Source organism: Leptopilina heterotoma, unplaced genomic scaffold (genome assembly GCF_015476425.1).
Source record: "Leptopilina heterotoma isolate Lh14 unplaced genomic scaffold, ASM1547642v1 Lhet_221, whole genome shotgun sequence".
In the NCBI taxonomy this organism is placed as follows: domain Eukaryota; kingdom Metazoa; phylum Arthropoda; class Insecta; order Hymenoptera; family Figitidae; genus Leptopilina; species Leptopilina heterotoma.
In genome coordinates this window covers 673,737-696,858 of record NW_025110939.1, presented here as the reverse complement: position 1 = coordinate 696,858, position 23,122 = coordinate 673,737, and the positions used below count along the sequence as shown (strand labels likewise).

Below are 23,122 nucleotides of genomic sequence, written 5' to 3'. Positions count from 1 at the left end.
TGTTAGAAAAGTTATTAAGAACATGAAAAACATTTTCCTCGACATTTTCTTACGTGTCGTTGACCTTTGAATGAGTTAGTGAGTGGAGTGAGAGTAAAAGTAATTAAAATTAATTTTACTTTTGGCAAAGGCGACAGTAGGGGAGAGTCTCCAGTTGTGAGACACCTCCAGTTGTGAGACAGTCAATTTTTTTTAACATGCAATATTAAAAAGACGATTGGTTTATATAGAAACATTTCTTTTTATATGAGCCAACTTTTTCGTGTACGCCGAAGCGGATATATAAACTGTTTTTGTTAAATACCAACACTGTGTGTGATAATCGACTAAAAAGCGTTTTTTCAATAAATGCAAAGTACTTTTTTTCCAAGTTAATTAATTGGAAAAGGTAAATGTAATGCATTTTCTTTTAGTGTTTTCCTTATATTTTGTGATGCAATATTGCATTGTTCCAATCTACGGTTGAAAATAATTTAATCTTCCTTTTTCAAAATAGCGCCAATTTCTGGGTGTGAGACACAGCATATCACCAGTTGTGAGACGGTGTCAACACCCATCTGGGCAGCATAAAAAATACGACTTTGCAGGCATACTATTTAAATGTTGTTTTCATTTCTTTTTCTAGTATTTTTGAGCATGTCAAGTGGAAAAAAGTCAATTGATTCAGAAGAAATCAATTTTAATGCTCTTGTTGAAGCTATTAAATGATGTTTATTTGATAGACATATTTTGGCGAATAAATATTATTATTTAGTATATAATAATATATATTATTAATATATTTAATTATTTCTACTAGACATAACGTTTTATGCCAAACTTATTAAATTTTAGCACTTTTTAATGAGTGTCTCACAACTGGAGACATTTTTTTTTTTTGAAAAAAGCGATGTGCTCGGAAAATGTATCGTAAAATTTTCTGAGTTCATCGAAACACTACACTTTCTTTTAATAAAAGTTGCGTATTTCTGTTACCTTTCGAACGGTGTATTTTATTTACAATTTTGTTTACCCGTTTACAATTTACGGGTCAAAAATGAAACCCGTCTCACAACTGGAGACTCTCCCCTAAGCTTGTGAAAGAGATTGTAAGTGAAAATAAAAGAAATTAATTGTTCATTTTTGGTTAATGTTTTGGTAAAACTGAGAGTGTCATAAAAAAAAAATTTTAGTTTTCGTAAAAGTGAATATGAGAGTGAGATAGTAAATGAAAGCAAATATAAAAATTAATTTTAGTTCAGGTGAAAGTGTGAGTGTAATTGAAATTGAAATTTAGTTATTTAGCTTTCATTGGTAATTAAAAATTGAATCCTTAACTTTTAAGTAATGAAAAATACAATAAATTTTTTCGTAGAAACTTTTTAATTATTCATTATGAAAAATGAAGCCCACTAGTTGTAGTGAGGGGAGAAATGTAATTATGGGGGAGTGATATCCCTGACTTTTTTATGGTTTAATAAATTCTCTGTGATGTGTAAAATAGAAATTATATCATTAGAAGAGGATTTGTAATCTTTTTATTTCAGAAAAATCGTAATTTGCAAAAGGTGTCCAAGAGCACTAAATACTTTTTAGCATTATCGGAAATTTTTTCTTTTATCATTGTAACTCTCGCAACCTTAAAATCTCGAAGACAACTCATAGTCGCTCGAAATGCTGAACATGAAGCTAATATCAATGTAGAAGGTCGGTTATATTGTATTGCTCGTTAACGCTTTCATCGTAATTCAGACATATGTCTTAAGACTTAAGACGTAAAACATGCCTTACACATTAATACTTAAAACATAAGACAGAGTAGTACGTAGTTGTAATTCAAGCGGTAATTCTAAAAAAACCCGGCAAATTTTTGGAAATATCGGCAGAGTTAAAGATTGGATTTCAAAACTGTGGGCAATCTTGCTCCAACAGTTATTATCGGATTGTCTTGCGCTAAAGTTTTGTTTAATATTTATTTATTTTGCTTCCTCATAAAGGAAGCCTTATAGTGATGTCGATTTCCGAATTTTTTAGAACCAATTATTTTTACAAATTTTCAAGTGTAGTATACATAATTCGTCGAGAGGAACAAATGTCCGGATGAATGTGTGTATGTATGTGTGTGTGTGTGTGTATGTCACCGATTCTTGTGGACAAATTTTCTCTTACACGTCTTGACGGATTTTGATAAAATTTTGTAGGTGTATTACGGTCACGAATACTAAAAATCAGACAAAAGGATTTTCAAAAATATCTAAAAAAAAAATTTTTCAACAATTTTTTAATTTTTGAAAAAATTAATTTTTGGATTTTTTGAAATAACTTTTTTCTATATTAAAATTTTTATTAATTCTTGTCAAAATTGCATTCCTGACATAAAAACGAATCGATTCATGTATATAAAGTATATATTTTATCAAAATTTATAGAATTAATAAATATTTTAAATTTTCACAAAAAATTGAAATTTTGTATTTTTTGACATTTTATCTTAACACTTTAAAATAATTATTCTAAAATAAAAAATTAAACAATTGGTATATATTTTATTGAGGAAGCTTAATGATCATGAAATGAACAACTTGTTTATTAATATTGTAGGTATTATAAGGTGCAGAATACGTTTTTAATCTTTCAAGTAAAATGACTGTGAAAAAAACAGTAAAGTAGGGCCTATTTTTCGCCTTCGAAAACGCAAGTACGCCTTAAGAGCAATGTATCATGAAAAAACCAATCAAAACTTTAATCAACAATTTGAAAAATATGCGATGAACCGACAAAAACCCTGAATCTTTTACCCCCTGATTCTCAAATAATTTTCAACTAAATTGAAAAATATATTAACCTCACAATTTTTATCTATAAATACTAATAATGCCCATAGTTTGAACGTAATTAAAGAAAAAATCTTTTTCAATCACCTCTGATGAAATTAATAATGTCCTAGAGACATCCTTTGGACATATGATTTCTTTTGTGTCTTTCGAACGGAAATAAATGTTCTGCGGATGTCCTAAAAACATCCTATGTCTCAATTCCCACAGTGTTTGTTAGTATTTGTATCAGAAAATAATTCTTTTTTTATGTACTTGCTTAAACAAAATTTTAAACATATCTCAATAAATTTTTATGTTTTTTATAAAAAATTGGCTTCAGGTTGAAAGAAGAAATGTTTAGTAATAAAAGAGACTAACTTACTGATAAAATCGACGTTCAATATCAGCCATTCTGTGGAAATATGTGTGAGCACTAGAATTCTCAATAACAGAGTATTGAACTTTATACTGAGCAGCAAGTTGATCTAGTGATTCAATCGGTACCTCCAATCTTGAAACTGTGAGGAATGCAGCCAGATTCGCAGTATAAGAAGCAACAATCACAAATCCAAAAACCCACCAAACTGCGGTAATAACTCGACCAGGTATAGTCTTTGGAATCTCACCTCCACCTTGAGGAGTTAATGATGTCATACTAAACCAGAGACACTCTTTAAGCGTAAATACTCGTTTCTCCAAACTATCTTTATACATTTCCCGATTATTCTGGTAACTATAAGGCGAGAATCTATCAAATATCCACAACAAGAAGCTTGTAAAAAAGTACGCAGCCATAATACACAGCCAGACATCTCCTTCCAAAACCGTAAGAAATTTGAAGAGTGAAGACCTGGCTCGAGATTTAAGCATCAAAATAGTGACGCCAACAAGATCATAATACGGAACAGTATAGTCAACAACATTTTCTCTTTCAGCCATTACTGCCAATGTCCCTAGGGCAATGTCAGCCTTCTTGTCTTTGAGCTCTTTGATCATTCCATTCCATTCTCCGTTTTCATTCATATTCCCGTATTCTTTATCAGCGACTTCTTCAATTGTGTATTCAAAATCAATCCCAGACGTATTCCTGATTTCGTGCAGAAGATCCATGCAATATCCAGTCCATCCATTTTTTTTATCGTACATTACAAAAGGCTTTTGAATAACCGTCACCACTCGGTAGCTCAATTTTGCAGTATGATTCGCCAATTCGTCCTTTTCTATCTTTAAATATATAAATACATAAAATGGTATAAAATTTGTTTCAGACAAGAAATATTTAGTAAAAGGTAAGACATATGAATAACTTAATTCTAATAATGAATAAAACACATTTATACATCTTTTTATAGTACTTACATTTAACTCTTTCGTATTGTCGACTGGCCACTTAGCGATTTCTTTGTTTTTTGTGACTACTTTTTGACGAATATCTACAATGCTAACAGCCATATTAAATTCCATTCTGTGTTCCCCATTTTCATTACCCCAATAAAAATCTGCATAAGTTGATGTAAAATTTTTACTCATCGTTTCAGCCTTAAGTAACGGTAAGAAATTAAAGTTTCTAACCGGTGTAGTCTTTTTACCTAAAAAATAATATTTATTTCATATTACAAAAAGAATAAATTATAAATTCAAATAAGCGTTAATATAAATAACTTGACTGCTTCAACCCAATGATATTTACGATAGTTTTAATTACAAAGGCAAGAAAGTATCAATTTTAAATATCAGACCGCAGGAATTAATGTAATGCTATTTTTTATGCACGAACAAATTAATAGTTAATTAATAATAATGCTGCGACAAAAAAATTATGTAGTGCTGTAAATTACCAAAAATAATCTACATTAAAAAGTTTATTTGAATATTTTTTTAATTTTTCATACCAGTGTTGAATTCTTCACAAGTAATGTGACCTTCTTGACTAGACCATTTTCCAGAATCAATAGCCACTTTCATTCCTAGGACGGCGATGCGTGTCAAGTCATAGTAAAAGGCAGAACTTATTAAAGGCTTGAGCAGATTTTTAGATTTAATTGCATCTAAGCGTGATTGAATAATCGTCTCCGGCTTGATAAACATAAGAGAAATATTGTTCCTTTCACAAATCGGTGTAAAATCATCAAGAGTTATCATGTACCAAGAGTAAAATCGACCAGTGTAATTTTGAGACTCCGCTATCTTTAAAGCCATGCAAATCGTTTGTTCGTTGCCCAAAATAAAGAAATGGACAATATCTAAGTCTCTAAGTCTGACAATTTGTTTACTTGCCTTTGCCTCGTCATTTTCAATATCTACCATTACATGACGTGTTGGTACATTTAGCAGGAGACTTTTGTACTTATGATCCACTACAAAATCTTTGTTGAAAAGAATCATTGCATTGTCGATTGATTTATTTGTTTCAGCTCTAGTCTCTATCGTTTTCAAGCACAGTTCCTTGATAATTTCTGGGACGAGATCAGCTGGCGGCATAACTTGTATTAAATAACCCTTTTGATCTGAAGTCAAAAATCTCCATCGTCTAGAATTTTTAAATATTAAATATGTAAAAGAAGATTATTTAAATGAATATAAAATTACATTAATTTAGATATAAAAGCACAAAAATATTTTGCAGTTTTGATATTCGCTTCATTTTTAAATATTCAAAAAATTCTTTCTACAAGTAGTAAACAATGAGCATGTAGGGAATTTCGCAAAAGTATGAACAAATTGGGTATAAGGATATAACAGTTAGAAAAGAAATTATTTTTCATCAAATCAAGTTCTTATAGATTTAAATATAAAGATATTAAGCAAACAAAATTTTTAAGAAATTGTTTTATCAAAATCAAAGCTTTAAATAGCAAATTTATTTGCTGAAAATTCTTAACTTTAGAAATTGAAGGTGTAACTCACAAACATATATTCATTTTTATACTAATTATTTTTAAGCGACTTATTTACGAAGCTTAAGGTTTTATCATATTCTTTTGTAGCTTCTGAAGAGTAAAAAAATAAGTATTATTAAAGTGTGACAGTTTTTGAAAGTTAATAAATTTTCTATTAATGACTTTAATTACATTTTCCTCAACTTTATAAAAAACATTTAATTTCTTAAGTTAATTGAGCAGTGAATATTTTAAATTCGTTTTTTCAAAAGAAGTATTTCTAGATATACACTTCCGTCCACGAGTATCAGGACGATTACACGCTACTCTATGAAAAAACGTGTTATCACTTTTTCAACCATATCTCGAAAATAAAAGGAGATACAAAAAAACTTAAATACGGTTAGAAAGATGATTAAATTCTGAGCTAAATAAGTCATCTTTGAAGTCATTTCGTTAACTATTTTTTGAGTTGTAGAGTGAGAAGGAAATAAACAAAATTATTAAATTTTCTCATTTTTGTCTCTTGACTTCAACTTTTTCAAAAATCTAGAAAAATTTGGATGAAATTTTTCTAAAAACACAGAAATCTTCACTAGAATTTCAGATTTAAAATAAGCCTTCGAAAATTAAAAAAGGTTAATTCGTCTTCGATTTATCATTAAAAATGTGAAGCCGTGTTTTGTCGATTGGTGCATTGGAATTTAACTGTGACGACTCGATTTTAGCTTCGCGTGGCTGCGAATGGGAGAAAAAACAGGAACGGATTTATGCTGGGGAATAATAAATAATGATGTTTCACAAGAATATAAAGAAACTCGAAAGTTAATCGTTCCCCCGCATGATTTCATATCTGCTTTCTCTCTCATTCGTTGCCGCGCGAAGCCAGAGTCGATTCGTCACAGTTGAATTTCAATGCACCAATCGGTCAAAACACGGCTTCACATTTTTAATGATATATCGAAGACGGAATAATCTTTTTATTTTTCGAAGGCTTATTTTAAAGCTGAAATTCTAACGAAGATTTCTGTGTTTTTAGAAAAATTTTATCTAAATTGTTCTAGATTTTTGAAAAAGTTGAAATCAACAGCCAAAAATGAAAAAATTTGATAATTTTTTAAATTTCTTTCTCACTCTACAACTCAAAAAATAGTTAACGAAATTACTTCAAAGACGGCTTATTTTACGTAAAATTTAATCAGCTCTCTAACCGTATTTAAGTTTTTTTGTATCTCCTTTTATTTGCGAGATATGATTAAAAAAGTGATGACATGTTTTTTCATAGAGTCGCGTGTAATAGTCCTGATACTCGTGGACGGTAGTGTAGGTACAGAGGAAAAACCCTAAATAGTATAACGTTGTGCCGATTTAAAAATTCTTTGCAATTGTGCTGTGAAAACGCATTTCAAAAGCGTTATTTGTCATAAATAATAGAGTCCCTGTCGTTAGTTATATAAAAGCGCTATTTTTGTGCATTTGGGATAGAAATGTTTTCCATTGAACTCAATCAGTCGCAGGTAAAAAAAATCATAGCATAATTTTTGTAGACCGCATATTAAAAGAGGCTGATGACTTTAAAACCCCTAAGTAAGAATGACAATCCAATTATTTTTTAAGTTTGTCATCAGCCATATTGGTCAACTGTGTATGATAATAAAATTTAAAAATTCAAAACAGCAGTATGGCTGACGAAAATATTTTAAAATGTTGAGATTTAAACGCGATTTGATACTTTACAGTTAGCAAAAATTTTGAATTACGGAAGATTGGGGTTTTGTGGGACACACTTTTTCTTAGCTTTATATCTTACACAAAAATTTTTTCTTTCAAATTAAAAATTTTTTTTGTCAGTAGGAGGCAAACATAGGTAGTTAGTTTCATAATCACTTAAAAGAAATTTGACTTTTATTAAAGAGTGCACTTTTATGGTTTTTAAAAATGTTGTGGAATTGTTGGCCACTGCCTCAATTAATTTCAATATATAAAATAACAATGAAATATATTTATTAAATGGTTAGAAATGTTATAATTATTAGTTTAAAATTATAAAATAAAAAATAAGGAAATAAAATTATTCACTATCGTAATTTGGCGAAGTAAAATAGGCTGCATTATTTACACATTTTATGTTAACAGCTCTATCGCATAGATCGCAAAGAATAGAATTGTTTTTGTTAAATTACTATAGCTATCAGTAATTTTAATAGTATGTACCTGGATTGTGCAATTAAATCGCCAAAAACAAGTAACAAATTCTTCCCCAAAAAACTTGGCCAACAATTCTCTAAATGCTTCATTTTACAAAAAGATTTGTATTATTTATTTATTTCAATTTGTTGCAAAATTTCTTTTTGAAGTCAAAGTACCAATGCCACACAATAATTAAAAAAATATTTTCCATAATTAATTCTTTAAAATCCTTGTAAAAACAATAAAAATATGAACGCCCAAAATAAAAATAAATTTTTGTAAGTAATTGTTGTTTAGGGAGCTTTCACAAATAATGTCACGCAATTTTTCGGGATTTTAGACCCCCCCTCCTCCCTGTCATGCAATTTCACACGTAAAAATACATTGTGTCACGTTTAGTAGAGACTCCCCCCTAGCCCCAAAAACGTGACATCATTTATGAACGCTCCCTTACGGTTTACAGGTAAAGGTAAAGGTAAAGGGTTGTAAAGTCATGAATTGATCATGAAAAATTTACTTTGGACGAACAAAAGAAAATAAAAAAAAATTTGATAATCAAATATTATTAATTAATGGAGGTGGCCCACAATTCCCCAATCTTACTCTAGTCTAGTTGAAATCTAAGCATTACAAAAATAATTTGTCAACCATATTTAGTCCGACATTTTTAATTTTTAAATTTGACCATCATATTTGAATTCAGCAACCTCAGACAAATTCAAATACCAAAATCAGAACAAGTCTGAAATATTTTTAAAGTTTTCGTAATTTAGTCCGTCATTAAAAACCTCTTTCTTTTTGTATTCACTATTTTCAATTTTGAAATACTTATGACCATTATTTTTGTATTTAATAATCCTAAATGGTAATAAAAAGTTTTTTTATTAGGTTTTATTATGATTTACAGGTTTTCATTCTTTAAGTTCAGTTTTTCATTAATAATTCTAACTTTACTCAACTCCCAGAGACTCAAAATATTAGGTCAAAGACTATAGTTTTCCATTATTCTACAATTATATAGTTTTATTTTAACCCTCGAACGGAAATATAATTTTTTTATACACTGACAGAAAAATGGGGTTGTTTGGAACCCCATATTTGAAACATTTGTAAAAGGTTTCTATTTTATTGAAAACAACTTTTACATAGTGCATTTTTTCGGTTACTAATACGGTAAACGATGGTATTATTCATTTTTTAGTAAAATGTAGAGAAATTATGAAAATATTGTTAAAACAAAAAGGATTAGAGAAACATAAAAATAAATATCGCAAAATGTATCCTCTACTTCTAATTTTTGCAATTTCTCAACAATGTGGTCAATTTAAAAAAATCAAGCGGATTTTAAAAGGTACAAAAGGACACTTTAAGTAGGGGAGACTGGGGTAAACCCGCTCACTTTTTTTCAGATTGGTAAAAATCTAGGAAATTATTCTTTAAATCCAAGTTAATTTATATCATTTGAAAGCTTATGATTTCTACTAAAAAATAAAAAAGATTTTTTGATTTATGTTTTTTAGTTTTACTTAGAGAAACTTTTTAATACACATTTACCAAATTTCGAAATCACAATTTTCCAGAGTAAATCCGCTCACTTTATTTTTTCAAGACGGAACAGTTTTATTTTTTAAATATTAAAATTCGTCTTATTCCCGTCTTAAGTATAATTTATTTTCGATAAACTATGAGTTCTATAAACAATTCTATAAACAACAAATTGGTTTAATAAATAATGAATATAGGTTTCATGAATTACAACTATGGATTTAAATAATGTTATGTTTTATTAAGAGAAAGTGAATTGTAGTTACAATTTTGGTTTTAACAAGCCATAAATTTTGTTATTGTTAAAATATAATACGTGAAATTATTTTATTCTAAATTTTAAATTTAAAACTAAGTGAGCGGCTTTACCCCGACTTCACGTGAGCGTCTTTACCCCGAGTGTATTCCTCACATCTTAGAATAAATTTAATTAAATCTTTTTGAAATAAGGCAAAACTATATAAATGTACTTCGAAGAAGGACATCCAATAGCAACAAAAAAAATTGCCAAATAAATTAAGACTCAGAAATAATTATAGAAAAACTTAAATACTAAAAAAACTTTTTTTTCTGACACCTCTAAAAACATTTGATCGCCTCTGATTCTATATTGAATTCATGAAACTAAACGAAAGTTCGTTAATATAAGTTGAATGTTAAGTACTATTCACAGTACCAATATCTCTATCTTAAGTTCAGTTCGTCAAATCGATAGTGAGCTGGTTTACCCTACTCTCTCCTAATTAAATTTTTCAAAAAAATGAAGCGACGAAAATTAAGGAAAATTGACACACTAATTATCAGATGTACACTACCGTCCACGAGTATCAGGACGACTACATGCGACTTTATAAAAAAACATGCCATCAACTATTTTTTGAGTTGTAGAGTGAGAAAAAAATAAAAAAAATAATTAAATTTTCTCATTTTTGTCTCTTGACTTCAACTTTTTCAAAAATCTAGAAAAATTTAGATAAAATTTTTCTAAAAACACAGAAATCTTCACTAGAATTTCAGATTTAAAATAAGCCTTCGAAAATTAAAAAAGGTTAATCCGTCTTCGATATATCATAAAAAATGTGATACCGTGTTTCGTCGATTGGTGCATTGGAATTTAACTGTGACGACTCGATTTTAGCTTCGCGTGGCTGCGAATGGGAGAAAAAACAGGAACGGATTTATGCTGGGGAATAATAAATAATGATGTTTCACAAGAATATAAAGAAACTCGAAGGTTAATCGTTCCCCCGCATGAATTCGTCCCTGTTTTCTTTCTCATTCGTTGCCGCGCGAAGTCAGAATGGATTCCACACTGTTGAATTTCAATGCACCAAATTGCGTTCCTAGAAGTGCAACAATAGTAACTAGCGGTGAAGTTAAAATTCAAGTAGGAGATTCTTTAATAAAGTTCCAAGTAATTTCATATGATAGTAACTCTCGACTTTCTGGTGTACTGGGATCTATTTTTGATTCAACTTTTGAATCAAACTCAATTTAAAAATTAAAGTAAATTATAGTATGCCTAAGCATTGGTCACAGTATATTTTAGAACGTCCTAATAAAATTGTACTCTCTATTTCATCAGATTATTTAATTAAAAAAGACGGAGACTTTATTTATAATCCAGGAGTAAACATAAATTTAATAACTAAAGATAAAATAGCAACATTTTCACCTATTAATTACTCAAAGATATATATAATAAAAAATTATATGATATCTACTATAGGAGTATTGGAAATTGCTGTACTGAATAAAATTGTTAAATTTAACATTGTAGGTAGTATTTCGAATTCAAATATAACAGGTTTCATTGGAAGTCCTCTTTTAAAAGAACTGTGTTTACCTATCCCTAAATTAGTTTTAAATATATATCCAATAAGAAATTCTGTCATTTAAATTTATCACATTTAAACAAAATGACTGACACTGAAAGAGGAAATCATTCTGGGGATGATCCTGGAAATACCCTCGGCCGTGATCCCACTATTGATCCTGGAAATAACACTGGGAAAAATTCTACTATTGATCCTGCAAATAATTTAACAGGGACAATAAACCGCACGCTTAATGACTCTATGGTAGCAACTATGGCTGAATGTTTCGTCCTACAACAAGCAACTATAAATGTACCGATTTTTGACGGAAAAAATATGCCTATAAGAGATTTTATAGAGGACATACAGAACGGAGAAGCTAGTGTACCACCCAATTGTGAAAGGCAATATATAAAAATAATATTGTCACGTCTAAAGGGTGCAGCTAGAAATTGCACTCATGGTAAAGAATTTAATACTATAAATTCTTTAATTCAACACCTTAGACAGCGTTTTGCTCCAAGAAAAACATATGCTTGGTATTTACACGAAATCTCTACTATTAGAATGTATCGCATGGAAAATGTAAGTAAGTTCTATAATCGAATTACTGCATTACGAGATAAATATCCTAATGCTGAACAAATGATAGTAAAACCATTAATTGATTGCGCACTTGAAGCATTTATTCGTGGATTACCTGACACAATATCTGCAATGGTAGAATCTCAAAATCCAAAAAATTTAGACGATGCATTAAATTTTGCAATTAAATATGAAACTAGATACCAAATTCAATATCAGAGTCATTAAGATTATAGATATTCCCAATCAAATTATCGAGACCGTAGTTTAAGTCCTCAGGTAAGATTTGCAACATTGCCAGAAAAGAATTATTTCCCAAAACAATATCCACCAGGAAATAATATAACAGCAGATAAAAGTAATAATCATTACAGTCAAGGTTCTCAAGGTAGTAGCTATAATAGGAGTGGATATGTGACACCACCTAGAAGTCAGTCACCCATATCGGCACGGTCAACTGATACTTTAAACTACAGCAGTGCTCGTCGCCCAGACGCAGTGGCGAGCGAAGAGAAGATAGAGCGTCAATCAAGTGTTTGAGTTCTATTGAAACGCGAGTCTGCAAAACAAGACTCAACAGTGAGTCACCCATCATAATGTTTACTTTCCCATACAAGAAAAACAAACAGGGATACTTCCTTATAGATACCGGAGCAGATGTTAATATAATCAAATTAAAATCTTTAGATGAGGAAGTATTAGTTACGGAAAGTAATGCTATGGAAATAACAGGAATAACAGAATCAAAAATTAACACTTTAGGTACGGTAATGTTACAACTTGGAGATGTAGACGTACAGTTTCACGTTGTTTCACCTTATATTACTTTAAGTGTAGATGGAATATTAGGCAGGGATTATTTGCGACAAGAACAAGTTCAAATATCCTTCTGGCATAATACTATAGTTACTCAATCAAATCCTATAAATCCAATTTCATTTGTAGACAATGAATCATTGGAATTTAATAAAATTCTGGAATCCGAAAAGAAACAAATTAGATCTATTACACTCAAACCTAGGACTCGACAAGTAATAACCGTAAAAATTTTAAATAATAAAATTAATGAAGGATATTTACCATTCATAAAAACACAAAAGGGAGTATTTATAGGAGAAGCAGTTGTAACTAATTCTAATGGTTGTTGTCATGTATATGCAATAAACACTACCGAAAAGGATATAGAAATAACATTACCTTCGCAAGAACTTGTCCCATTTGAATATTATAACTTACCAGAAGAAGATTCTAGTGAAAATACAGATACTGATATCCCTTCTAATTTAAATAGATATCAAGCAGTAGTAAATAATCTTCGACTCTCACATTTAAATGAAGAGGAACAAGATCATGTTTTGGAAATAGTGGAAGAATATCAAGACATATTTCATTTAACAGGTGAACCATTAACAGTAACGCCTTTAGTACAACATCAAATTTTTACCAGTGATGACATTCCAATAAATACACGACCTTATAGATTTTCACCCTCACAAAATGAAGAAGTAGAACGAGTAATAACAAAAATGGTATCCGAAAGAGCTATAAGACATTCAAAATCACCTTACAATTCCCCATTGTTAATTATTCCGAAGAAAATTGATGGTACAGGAAAAAAGAAATGGAGAATTGTGATCGATTTTAGAATGTTGAATGAGAAAACAGTGGGCGATGCTTACCCCCTCCCCTGTATTTCTAAAATTCTTCAGAACTTGGGTGGAGCTACTTATTTCTCAATATTTGATTTAGCCAGTGGGTTTCATCAAATAAAATTATCTCCAAAAGATACTGCAAAAACAGCCTTTTCTACTTTAAACGGTCATTATGAAAATATTATTATTATGGAAATATCATATAATAATATAATAATAATAAATAATAATAATAATAATAATAATAATAATAATAATAATAATAATAATATAATAATAAATATCATATAATATCATATAATCATTATGGAAATAGATTTGTGGAAATCGGAGACGGAGCCACTACAAAAAAACAATCCAAGCATTCTGCAGCCCGAAAAATTTTAACCAAAATGCAAGGCATTTACTATTTTAGTGAAGAAGAAATATTTATCATCCAGAAAAAACCTATGTTTACTGTTTGGATTGTCCTTCAAGGAAATTAAGATTAAAATTATACAAATGGGAAAATGCTTGTCAATTATGCTATTCCAGAGGACACACTATGTATAATTGTCAAGGAGCGATAAGAAACAAAAAATTTTCGCCATTAAAATCAACACCAAACAGGTAAATAGAAAACCACTGAAATAGGTAAAAATTGTTTGAGTAAAATTAAAATTACTCCAAGGTGTAAATATTCTTGAATTACTAACAAAATATTAATTAAGAATACTAACATTCATGCTTATTATAAAGAAAAAATAATAATATTAAAATAATTCGAATCTTGGAGAGTTGTAATGCGAGTTCTATAATGCTTATTGAGAAGTATATCTATATATAAGTGTTCACTATATGGCTATACTTTATAAATGCTCAGTCAGTATATCTATATATATGAGACTCTATATGGAATATACGCAAAGTATGACTCCTCGTCTGTACTCCGTTACCTCACGTTCGCTCCTCAAATACCTTCACACAACGTCCATCTCCATACACCCGTCTCCCGCTTCCTCAACCCCGCCATTCACCCTGGCGTTTCACCACCTCCTCTGAGCACCTACAAGTTTTCTACCAAGCAAAAGAGCGCATAGAGTCGCAGAATGACATTCGAAGGTTCGGAAAAATAATATTATTTTTTTACGATATTATACGTTATTCTATACTGATATATTCCACAATATTAATGTAATCACATTTTGATAAAATGCATAATAAACTAAATGTAGGAAAGAAATATATTATAACTATTTACACTAATTTTACTTTGCCCGTTGCTGCTTATACATTTAACTAGATTTAACATTATATTTTATTCACTCTATTCATTCAGACAATGTTTAATTAAGAAAAATACTATTTAATTACGATGCGTTGCATTACAATAATATTAACTATTATCACAACTAAATACTATTGTTTTTGAATCGTGACTTAATATTTTCTCAGACATATTAATAATTATAATAATCTATATAAATAATCAAACGTATGTGCGTAAAGTTTTTTTTATATATACTAATATTAAGATATCCGTCACACTTTTATAATGCATGTGCTAGTTATAATCAAATTATTTTGTTTCCGCATGAAAGCATAATCCATACATAAAGAACATTATATATCAATAAACTAGAATTAGAAAAACACCACTAATATACAGCTTAAGAAAAAAGGGAAAGAGTCGCAGTAACTATCCTTATAAGTATTATCACATAAAAGAAAATGAATGTTACAACAAAAATATCATATTTCATACACTATAGTGTCAGACTTGTCAGAAGATTAATTTACAATTAAAAATTTTAATCATATTATAAAAGCAAATAAAAATATAAGAAGTTATATTTTTAAGTGCTTAAATATACTTTTACAATTATAGTTATGCGACAGAACGCATAGTAAAAGAAGAAGGAAAAACAATCGCAAGACTCTCACACCGATACAAGGCGATAAGGGATAGATATATATATATTTCATTATGCGAAAATCTTATTTTATTGTTTAAAGGAAATAAGGTTTGAACATTTTCTCAATTACAAAAGAATAAAAAAATATATACTAATAATAATAATAATAAATAAATTTTAAATTAATAAATATTAAATAAATAAATGAAAGTATATGATAAAATGATCATTCTATTAAAAGTTAAATACTTATTATATATATACATCTATAGATATACATGTGTTTTATATAAATTATCTTTGGTAAAGAAAATAAAAGAAAAACAAAAATTTTGAATGTTAAAAAAAGGGAAACAAAGACGGAAGCATTAAAAAATGTGTTTAATGAAAATTATATAAAAGGATATGTATATTACAATGTAAACAAACTATATTTAAAATACTCACATATTTACACATACCAAAAAAAATATATATATAAGAGAGAAGAAAAATAATAATGACACTACACTTTACACTAAAACAATTCACTACACCGACAGTCTAAATTTGGAGAGGATCTTCTTCTTCGTAGGTTTGGCCTCCAGAAAATCGATCATCTTCATTCAGTCTAACTTCCTGAAACAACGGCATTTCGATGTCCAAAATTTCATCTTTAAATTTCATCTCGGACTCCGCTATTGAAAATTCTTGAATTGGGAAAGGACCGGATACTGCAGATGCCTCACTATTATTACCTGCTATATTTTCTGGCCTTTGAAGTGGGCATTCTCCACACCAACACTCTTGAAGGCGTCTAGGATTTCTAAAACAAGGAATAGAAGATAAATTTATTAATTTTACAAAAATTACACACACAAAAATTAAAAAGAAAAGAGCCTTACCTCACTGAACTCATTAGTTGATCAAATGCTGCAGACGTTTCCAGAGTCTCTGCCTGCAAAGTGCGTAGTTCCTCTGGATCTGCAACACCTGGGACATCTTTTTTCCTATCTCGACGAGTCCTAGTCTTGTGGTGTATTGCCAAAGGATTATTTCTGGTCAACTCGATCAACTGCTGTATCACCTGAACGTTGTGATATAACACAAGGGATGTAGTCATGACTCGATCCAGAAATACGTCTCGTCGAACTGGACATCGTGGAGGAAACCGTCCTAGAAAAAGAATAATAAATATACAAAAAACGAAATTAATTAGATGTTAATTAATTAATTAGAAACGAGATTATTTTAAAGAAAAATTTATCTACTACATACCTGCCAGAAAATCTTCATAAATAACTGTTTCTGCAGAAGATGGTCTGCTCTGCATGATTATCGTTTAAGTACTGATGGATAATTGAAAGATCACATGACATTCAAGACAAAAGGAAGAAATAAAGGTTTAGTGACACATATTATCAAGGACAACAGAAGTCAATGAACAATAAAGTCATACCTACGATGATGCAGATATTTGCTCCAGAGGTATCACTGATAACACATTCCACACGTAACACTATACACTATCAATTATGTTTACTATTGCAAGACATTACTCTAAGCTGAAGTCTTTATTTCCGTCAATAATGCATTACAGTATTATATCAATGAATGTAAGGAACGAATGGGTTTAAAATTGTCAAAATATTCACGTTTGCAAAAATTCAATATTTAAAGTGTTCAATCGGGACAATGAACAAATTTAAGGGGTTACCCCCACTTGCAACTTTGAAAAAATCGATTTTTCTTTTATTGCATTTTTTTGAAGCATAAGTAACTGAAAGTATGTCCTGAAAATTTCAAGTCAATTCCAACAAAATTGACTGAGATATGAGCTTTGAAAGAGACGAAAGAGACTGATATATACTGATTTGTATATACATATATGCATCGATAAAATGAATATCTTTTTTTTAATTACCACCATGACTTTTCAGCCTACTTCTGGAAACCAAACTATTACGTACTCCCACTTACCGGAGTTGATTCTATGTAACTTTACAAAAAAATTATTTTCTTCGTGGAAACTGAAATTGAAACTTTAAACGCGTTTTTCTCGAAATGGCATTTCTGAAGTCGGTGACCAAGATTACTCAAACACTAATGAACCGATCTTCTTGAAATTTTGCAGGCTTATTTAATACATAAAAATGTAGTCTTTAATCGTTCGATTTTCTTTTTCGAAAAAAAATGTCCGTTTTATAGCCAAAAAACGGACGTTTTTTTTCGTTAAAATCGAACTTTTAACTTAGACTGTCAGCCATTTTGTGAAAAATAAATATTTTTTTAAATCCTTCGATTAAAGACTAGTTTATACTCATATTTGACTAAATTTATCCACATTTTTTGATTCCGATGATTCACTTCGCCGCAATGTTGGTCACCGCAAACCGTATAAATAAAAATATTATTTCGTTGACGGCAGTTTGACACTTAACTATGTAATATTTTTTAACAAAAAAATTACTAAAAGTTCTTCAATATGTGTTCTTTAAGATGATATAGTTATAGATTAAAAAGGTTTTGTAGTTTTCTTTAAAAAAATTCATAAAAAAGGCTTATTTTTTTGCGCTACAAGTGGGGGTAACCCCTTAAGGAGGGAGGACTGTTACATCCCAGTAACAAAATTCCCTTTTTGAAATTTAAGACATTAGCAATGAATCATTGCTGATGATTGCGTATGTAAAATATCAAGAATAGAGATATTGCGTTTGAAATAAATATAACAAAAAGAAAAGCAATAGATATAAAATAAATATGAAAAAAACTAGAGAAATGATATTATTACTTTTAATAATTTATCAAAATTAAAATAAACCTTTAAATAAATATAATTACAAAATTTTGAGATATAGCAATAATAATTAAATATGAAATAATATTTAATTGGCTGATTATTTCTCATGCAATACTCTTATTTTAAAATTAATATTAAACAATAAATGTATCTTTCTATTTTCTATGCATTACTTTCTAAGAATTATTTTGCAGCTGCATAGAGTATAGAATGTTTTTCGAAATAGTTCATCTGTATATCGATCCTCATGATTGACAAAATACAAAGTAATTATCTTACTCTTCATAGAACGGAAACTATGAGATTCGATATTCAGATGCACACCAATATAAATTATAAATAAAATTATATATGTATTATCAGTGGACTTGACTCATATTAGTATGTTGCGAAGGCACGAGCTTAGTTTTCTTCCTGGGAATGTTTACTATTCCATGAAATAGTGATACCCGCGATATACTATATGTGATGCAGGTGGTCACAAAGCTCCAAGAAGTGACTCAATTCTTGGGATGATCTAGGAATCAAGCTTAGAGATGGGGGTGATCTTTGATCTTTTGTCTCCCACTAGGGAAGATTTGCTACTATAAAACCACATGCAAATCCATTGTCATCCGTCAGTTTATTTCGATACAAAGTCATTGTTACGTTCGCGTCGTGACAGCTTCATCTTTAAGCTTGACCCTTCGGTAATCATAATTTTGGCCGTAATTCTTGCATTTTCGAACAGTATAAAGTTTACTCGTTGCTCTAAAATACTGAGCAAGTATTCATTATCGCCAGACTTGTGAGTCGGTATTCTCAAAATTAAAATTGTCCGTCGTAATTAGTCTATTTTCAAAATATACGAATTGCAAACGTGACGTGTGTGCTTTCGGAAAATAAGAACTAGAAAACTGTGACAAAGTCCCAACCGTTCTTTTTAAGAGTTGCAAAACCTCACAGTGTCAACGATTATAGGAATTATATTCCTGATCAAATTATCATCCTTGTATCTGCCCTCTGAACAGAGGTAATTGTAAGTACCTTTAAATTTTAAACAATTTGTATTAACATTCAACACAACAACATTTATACACCTCATTTCTTGTAATCAAAGATAATAAATATTTCATTAAAAATTTAAAATCATTAAATTTTTGAGTTAAATTTATTAAATATCCTAAAGTTCTCAAGGAAAGGTAATTATATAACAATTAAATTTGAAATAATTATAAGACGACCCCCGTAGGGTCGATAGAAAACAACGTACTCACATAAAAATAAATGGTCAAGCTTTACCAACTTGACTTAATCAGCCTACCATTCCTCCGAAATAAAATAAAGAATAATTAAAATTCAAAATAACCTCGCTTTCCGCTCGGGATGTAACACTATTTTTACAGTGTAACATTTATAAATTAAAGGTCATTTGTCGTAATGGATAAAATAAAATTTTCTTATATAGTAATATGAATCTAAATAAACAAAAAAATTTTTAGTATAAAAGTGAATTTTTCAATTTTAATTGTAATTAATTCTATAATTTTCAATATAATATATGCTTTATATACATCAGTCTGAAATGGTATTTCAATAGTCAAAATTAAAATTATTAAAAAATTAACTATAATAATCGTCGTATTCATTCTGTCCAGTCTGTCCGCACCTGAAGTTAGTCATGGTTATTCTTTTAATTTTTATTCGTTTTGATAAAAAATAAAATATAAAATAACGATTTTTAAGAAAAATTCATGCTTTTGTTTTTTTATATGTTTTGATAGATAATATTACATTTCTTTATTTTGTTATTATTCTTTTAATTTAATAATATTATTTTTATTTCTCAAATAATTATTAACTATAATAATCGTCGTATTCATTCTGTCCAGTCTGTCCACACCTGAAGTTAGTCATGGTTATTCTTTTGTTTTTTATTCGTTTTGATAAAAAATAGAAATAAAATATAAAATAACGATTTTTAAAAAAAATTCATGCTTTTGTTTTTTTATATGTTTTGATAGATAATATTACATTTCTTTATTTTGTTATTATTCTTTTAATTTAATAATATTAAATATTATTATTAAATATTCAAAACTATTTTTATTAATCTAAAAAAATTATTAACCCATTAACGCCTGAAACCTTTGAAATTTTGTGTTTAATTTAAGATATAATTTTATATATTAAACATGCTCCCTAAAAATAACTGAAGCGTTTCTTTATGTTTTCGGGGTCGCTCTACAAGATTCCATGCTCAGATTTTAAATTTATCGCATAGAAAATTAAATATGGCGAATTTTCTGCACCAAATTGCGAAAAAAATGAAATTTTTTTTTTTAAATAATTATTTCTTACTAAAAACATTTTTTTCAAATGAATACAAGTGTCACAAATTGGCACAAACTTATTAAACTTTCAAAATATGCAATAGCGGAAACAAAAAAAACAAAATGGCGGCTTCAAAATGGCGCTAATTTGAGAAAAAATTAATTAATTTTTTTTATAGTGCACCGATTCAGGCAATAGCTATGAAATGTAATAGAACTTAGTGTTTATATGTTTTTGAGGTCTCTCATCACGAATATGTACTCGGATTTTCAAAATTCAAAATGGCGGATCCAATATGGCCGACGAAAATTTTAAAAATTTACTCGATTCGCTTGAATTTTGTTACTCAGGGGTTTTTGAGGTCGCTGATTGTGAATCTGCAATCGGATTTTCAAAATTCAAAATGGCGGATCCAATATGGCCGACGAACATTGTAAAAATTCACTCTATTCGCTTGAACTTTGTTACTCAGGGGTTTTTGGGGTTGCTGATTATGAATCTGCTATTGGATTTTCATAATACAAAATGGCAGATCCAATATGGCCGACAAAAATTATTTAAATTTACTAGATTTGCTTGAAACTTGTTACTCAGGGGTTTTTGGGGTCGCTGATTATGAATCTGCTATTGGATTTTCAAAATACAAAATGGCGGATCCAATATGTCCGATAAAAATTGTTTAAATCAATTCTAGTCGCTTGGAATTTGTAAAATGATGACCATCTATTTGCCGTCAGAATAAGACGTTTACCAACTCTCTAAATTATTCTAATGATATTAAAGCTAAAATTCGATAAAATTGGTCAACTACTCCTTATCTGTCATCTCAAATTGTTTCATTAACAATGTCAGGTTATAAGTTTTGCAATATTAGGTCTTATGCTAAGATAGTGTTGAAACAATTTATCTAAGCCAATTAGATTTAGACCTACAATTTTTTCATTGTGTACTTCTGAGGGATTTGATTTGTATTTTGCCTTATTCTGACGGCAAATAGATGGTCATCATTTTACAAATTCCAAGCGACTAGAATTGATTTAAACAATTTTTATCGGCTATATTGGATCCGCCATCTTGTATTTTGAAAATCCAATAGCAGATTCATAATCAGCGACCCCAAAAACCCCTGAGAAACAAGTTTCAAGCGAATCTAGTAAATTTAAATAATTTTTGTCGGCCATATTGGATCCGCCATTTTGTATTATGAAAATCCAATAGCAGATTCATAATCAGCGACCCCAAAAACCCCTGAGTAACAAAGTTCAAGCGAATAGAGTGAATTTTTACAATGTTCGTCGGCCATATTGGATCCGCCATTTTGAATTTTGAAAATCCGATTGCAGATTCACAATCAGCGACCTCAAAAACCCCTGAGTAACAAAATTCAAGCGAATCGAGTAAATTTTTAAAATTTTCGTCGGCCATATTGGATCCGCCATTTTGAATTTTGAAAATCCGAGTACATATTCGTGATGAGAGACCTCAAAAACATATAAACACTAAGTTCTATTACATTTCATAGCTATTGCCTGAATCGGTGCACTATAAAAAAAATTAATTAATTTTTTCTCAAATTAGCGCCATTTTGAAGCCGCCATTTTGTTTTTTTTGTTTCCGCTATTGCATATTTTGAAAGTTTAATAAGTTTGTGCCAATTTGTGACACTTGTATTCATTTGAAAAAAATGTTTTCAGTAAGAAATAATTATTTAAAAAAAAAAAATTTCATTTTTTTCGCAATTTGGTGCAGAAAATTCGCCATATTTAATTTTCTATGCGATCAATTTAAAATCTGAGCATGGAATCTTGTAGAGCGACCCCGAAAACATAAAGAAACGCTTCAGTTATTTTTAGGGAGCATGTTTAATATATAAAATTATATCTTAAATTAAACACAAAATTTCAAAGGTTTCAGGCGTTAATGGGTTAATATTATTATATTATTCATTATTTCCTTTGTTTCTAAAAAATTAGCATTTTGTAACAAACAGTTTAAAAAATTAACAAATGTAAAACCTGTTAAATATTTTCTTTTTTTTAAATATGAAAAACTTTATTACTTGACAAAATTTTGACTTCTTCCTTGACTCTAAAGAATATTCTGATTGACTCTAAAATTGATTAGATACTCCAAAAAATGTTCCATTAAAATTATTTACGAATTTCTTCAATTCTAAAATTATTTGAAAACATCAATAACTTCTTTTCTAAATAAGTTTTAATCATTATTATTTTCCCACAGGAATAAATTATTTTTAATAATTTTTGAAAAATGTTCTTTGAAAATTTTAAAATCCATTTGTTTACGAAATTAAAATTATTTAGAAATTCTTCAACTAAATACGAATTAAAAAATAAATAGTTCAAATAATTTCAGAAAAAAATTCAATTAAACTTTTTTAAAATAATTAATTCTACAGAATTGTTAGTTATAAGTATGAAAAATACAAATTTTTAAAGAATTTGATTTGGAACCATTTTAAAATTTAATTATTTCTTAAAATTCATGCTATAATGCTTTTAATATTCAATTATTATATATATGTAGAACTTTAACTGAAATTCATTTTTAAATAAATTTTTATTAGATAATAATTCAATAATTTAAATGCAGAAAAAAATAATTTATTGAATAATTACAATTTCTTAAAATTTAAGTCTGATAAAGAATTT

The 23,122-nt window shown here is 29.0% G+C and overlaps 2 protein-coding genes across 2 annotated transcripts in view; both read right to left on the bottom strand.

Annotated features, from left to right (window-relative positions):
* The window catches only part of LOC122502181 (ionotropic receptor 25a-like), a 57,822-nt gene that overhangs the window by 17,479 nt on the left and 17,221 nt on the right, over positions 1-23,122 (bottom strand). Inside the window, exons 3-5 of the mRNA XM_043612106.1 lie at positions 4,688-5,325; positions 4,155-4,384; positions 3,178-4,019 (exon numbers count right to left, since the gene is read on the bottom strand). Of these exons, the coding sequence (XP_043468041.1) occupies positions 3,178-4,019; positions 4,155-4,384; positions 4,688-5,325 (1,710 nt within the window). The remainder of the gene's footprint in view (positions 1-3,177; positions 4,020-4,154; positions 4,385-4,687; positions 5,326-23,122) is intronic.
* Positions 15,702-17,928, bottom strand: LOC122502167. The gene is made up of 2 exons (XM_043612092.1): positions 16,243-17,928; positions 15,702-16,163 (listed from the first exon to the last, which is right to left on the bottom strand). The coding sequence occupies exons 1-2, from the start codon at positions 16,458-16,460 to the stop codon at positions 15,902-15,904; spliced, it is 480 nt and encodes a 159-aa protein (XP_043468027.1). The 5' UTR covers positions 16,461-17,928; the 3' UTR covers positions 15,702-15,901.

Excerpts from the sequence above, each read along its gene's own strand:
- LOC122502167 (XM_043612092.1), bottom strand. The coding sequence starts at position 16,460 with ATGACTACATCCCTTGTGTTATATCACAACGTTCAGGTGATACAGCAG. Across the intron at positions 16,164-16,242 it reads CAACTAATGAGTTCAGTGAG|AAATCCTAGACGCCTTCAAG; the intron begins GTAAGGCTCTTT and ends TCCTTGTTTTAG.